General features: G+C 34.7%; 1 protein-coding gene across 1 annotated transcript; it reads right to left on the bottom strand.

Moving 5' to 3' along the window:
- Positions 1-854: 854 nt before the first annotated feature.
- On the bottom strand, positions 855-1,531 carry LOC130748264 (histone H2B.10-like). The gene has a single exon (XM_057601449.1). The coding sequence runs from the start codon at positions 1,466-1,468 to the stop codon at positions 1,037-1,039; it is 432 nt and encodes a 143-aa protein (XP_057457432.1). The 5' UTR covers positions 1,469-1,531; the 3' UTR covers positions 855-1,036.
- Positions 1,532-3,984: the final 2,453 nt, after the last annotated feature.

The following is a 3,984-nucleotide window of genomic DNA, read 5'->3' as shown; positions in this document are numbered from 1 at the left end:
CAATTGAGAAAGATCACAACAATGGAGTAAGGAAAAATTGGAAGAGAAATTGATAGAGGGATCTGGAAGCATTGATTTACAGAAAGGTAATTTGTTTTTGTCAAAAGAAAGAAATGAGACATTGAACAAAATATTTGATTATGCAGAAGAAAATAAAAGACGTAAGGATGGATGCTGAGAAACAGAGAAGAGAAAAGGGTAAAGATAAGGAAATATGAAAATAGATTCAGGGTAATATTGTCTTTTTAATAATTTTAATAAGGTGTTCCGTTCTGTTCCTTTCCGTTCCACCCTTTTCTACGGAACTAAAGTGTCCCGTTCTAAGAGTTTTTTTGTCCTGTTCTGTTCCATCTTAAAAACCTGACAAACGCGGAACAGAACCTATTTGTCCCGTTCCATCCTGTTCAGACTTGTCTACCAAACGCTACCTTATAGTAAAATCCAAAGCCAAGACAGAACGCTTTGTGACCCTATACCAACTTAACACTCAAGATTCAATCCAAAGATAATTTTCAATATCAGGGTTTCAGTTGGCAACCAGTTATAACCATGGGGCAAATCCAATACAGCAAAAGGGGTAAAGAACAAAGAGTCCAAAGTGAAAAAGACTGTTTTGAGTTCTGGGTAATCTAATACCAGTCTTGAATTGAGTGAATAGAAACTACAAAGCATAAAATGGCAAGAGGTGCAGGTGGTGAAAGAAACATTCATGCTACTTGTTTATTTATCCCTTTTAAACCTAGTTTTCAACAATGATAAATTGTTAACCTTAGTTTCAATATACAAATTTGTATTTTAACATATTTCATTGTATATTTTATGTTAAGCTATATAACAAATCTGAACACACGAAATTGAAAAAGTCCACATTTATCAACAAAAACAAAGGGGTACATCTTCAAGCTCAAATCAGTTTAAGCCCAATTCTATTCAGCAATTCATCACCATCGATAATTCCAAAACAAACTACCCTTTACAAGCGCAACAAACCTAAACTGTCAACAACAAAAAAAACAGCAACATCGAAACCCAAACCCTAAGAGCTAGTAAACTTGGTAACCGCCTTGGTGCCTTCAGACACAGCGTGCTTGGCAAGCTCGCCGGGGAGAACCAATCTCACGGCGGTCTGAATCTCCCTGGAGGTAATCGTCGGCTTCTTGTTGTAGCGAGCAAGACGAGAAGACTCCTGAGCGAGCTTCTCGAAGATGTCATTGATGAAGCTGTTCATGATTCCCATGGCCTTGCTGGAGATTCCGATGTCAGGGTGAACCTGCTTCAGCACCTTGAAGATGTAGATCTTGTAAGTTTCCACGTTCTTCTTCGACCTCTTCTTCTTCTTGTCACCGGCGGCACCGCCTTCCTTCGCTGGGATCTTCTTCTCCGCCCGGGGTTTCTTCTCCGCCGCCGCGGCCTTCTCCTCCGCCGCCGCTGGCTTTTTCTCCGCTGGCTTCTTGTCTCCCTTTGCCATTTTCAGAGCGAGCGATCAGAGAGATTGATTGAGAGGGTTGGGAAATTTGGTGTGTGAAACTTAGATTGCTGTGTGTGTTGTTTATATAGGTTGGCTCTCTGCGATTTGATTGGTTGAGCGGGGTTGGGTGCGGATCGATGACGTGGACCGTTGGATCTTTGTTTCGTGAGTTCTGACGGAGTGGATTGGTTTCTCAGCAAGAGGGTCGCTTTTTCGTTTTCCCTCCTTGGCGCGTTCTTCAAAATTTTGAAGATAATGAAAAGTTTTTGAATGAAATCCAAAGGCACGTGTGACTATCCATTGTGTTTTTCTATTTTTTTTTGATACATCGGAAAAATGACTATCCATTGTGTTTCTCTATAATTTAATACAGTAAATTATTTTTTTAGAAAATGGAATATATAAAAAGTTGATAAACATTTTATCTTAACATGGGTATAGTCACCCGGGCGGATCTACCTTGAGTTCAGGGGGTTCAACTGAACCCCCTGAACAAAAAAAATTTGCCCTTATTTGCCTATATAATTTTTTTTGAACCCACTGAAAATTTTAAATTATACTAGTAGACTAAGTTTTGCACCTATTTGCATCAAAAACCCACTTATTTGTATCAACTATGACTTGTATACTTTCTATGTATAAACATATTAAAGTTATTTTTAATTATATTTTTATCGATGTGTTCATTTAAAAATTTTGAACCCCCTGATCCCGGGGTCCTGGATCCGCCACTATTAGTCACAAAGTCAAAAAAATGCTAGCAAAAATTCAGCTACTACGGTAAAACCTTCCTGAACTGGACGGACCTGCCCTGATCAAGTGTCCGTCCAAATAGTTAATGACATGGCGGAAATGATTTTACAAAGTGCTTGGCGACCATTAGGGCAGTAAAGGAATGCTCGCCTGATACGTGGTCCCAAGCCAGCTGTCTTATTTACTCGTTTTGTCTTATTTGCATTGGGGTTTGAACCTCGTTTGTGAGGCTCAAACCCAAAAATATTCTAGATAAGGACAACACCCACTATAAAAGGGGGTCCTCTCATTGTACTATACACCTTTGGAATCATTAATGAAAGAATATCCTATTTTGACATCATTTACTATTTTTATGCTCTGCTAGGGTTTGTTAGAATCTTCCTTTATACCTCTAATCTAATCTAATCTAATCTAATACTATATAGTTTAAGACTCATCAGAATCTTACGTGTCAATCATATAGAGCTTCTGAATTAATGGACACGTGTCAATCAAATAAAATTCAACAAATAATCAATGTGAAACTTTGATTAAGTATACCTTGAACATAATCTTTTTTCCAAAATTTCAGAACACTACAATTCAAAAACTTAAACAATACGGTTTTCAATTTAATTTTTTTAACTAACTTCTGAATTTGTGGATTAGTGTAGATTTAGTCAAGTACAAGTATTTGAAGTTAACAATGTACCTGGTCTTATATTCATCCATCTCCAACTCATAGAAAAAGAAAAAGAAAGAAAAATACGCAACAACTAACTAAACCGATACATGATGTTATTCTTATTCATATTTTTTGAATTTAAATTGATACCAGCTAAAAGAGTCGCTTAAATTTAGCTTTAGATGTTTTGAATTTAAATTATCCCTCTTTTTTCCCAATAAACCAAAATCCATGCTGTGAATGTAGAGATAAGTTCATTTGTTCGTTCCCAACATTCAAGCCATTATTATATTACCTTTCAAAAAAAAACCATTATTTGGGGGAAACAAATCACTATTATTTAAACTAATTCATGTTTAAGAAAAACTAATTTGATCAAGTGTAAAAAAATTAAAAAATGAAATATAAATAAAAATTGCAGAGATGAAGGGAAATAAAGTAATCTAAATTATATAATATTTGTTTTAAAATATATTCAATATAAATATTTTTAAATTAAAAATAAAACAATAACTAAATAGTAAAAAATCCTAAATTAATAATATTTTTTGAATTTTGAAATTTCATTTTTAAAACCAGATTTTAATTTTGAATCGTACAAAAAGAAAAAATTAATTCAGGAATTTTTTTTGAATATTGCTTATTTCGTTTGTTTTTAATGTAGCCTCTAGACTTTAGATATTTGCTTCATCGCAGGCTTCTTGCTATTGACGTTACTTTGTGATGAGTTTATGTTCTCAAAGATGCCTGCATTGTTCTTGAGGATGCTGGCCTAATTTGGTTGTTCCAGACATTATAAAGGGAGGTTTTTCATACATGTGAGATATTTATCTAAAGATTATATGTATTTTCTCTGAAAAAAGTATCTAAACCTTTTATTTCAATCAAACAAACAAACTGATTCAACCATGGGTCTTCTTTTTTGTACACTGCTGAAATAGCTATTAGATGGCAGGTACACTGTGATTGAAGTGACAAATCTTTATAATTTTGTTTGTTTATATTATGTAGACAGACTATTGGGTGGAATTTTTATAGGTTTCCCAAATTTCGTATGTCCCCTATTAACCCTTAGTACATAATTTGCTCTGAGATT

This window comes from Lotus japonicus, chromosome 3, assembly GCF_012489685.1.
Source record: "Lotus japonicus ecotype B-129 chromosome 3, LjGifu_v1.2".
In the NCBI taxonomy this organism is placed as follows: domain Eukaryota; kingdom Viridiplantae; phylum Streptophyta; class Magnoliopsida; order Fabales; family Fabaceae; genus Lotus; species Lotus japonicus.
This window is presented reverse-complemented; position numbering and strand designations above follow the sequence as displayed.

Bases quoted from the DNA above. Each gene is read 5' to 3' on its own strand.
- LOC130748264 (XM_057601449.1), bottom strand. From the start codon at position 1,468: ATGGCAAAGGGAGACAAGAAGCCAGCGGAGAAAAAGCCAGCGGCGGCG.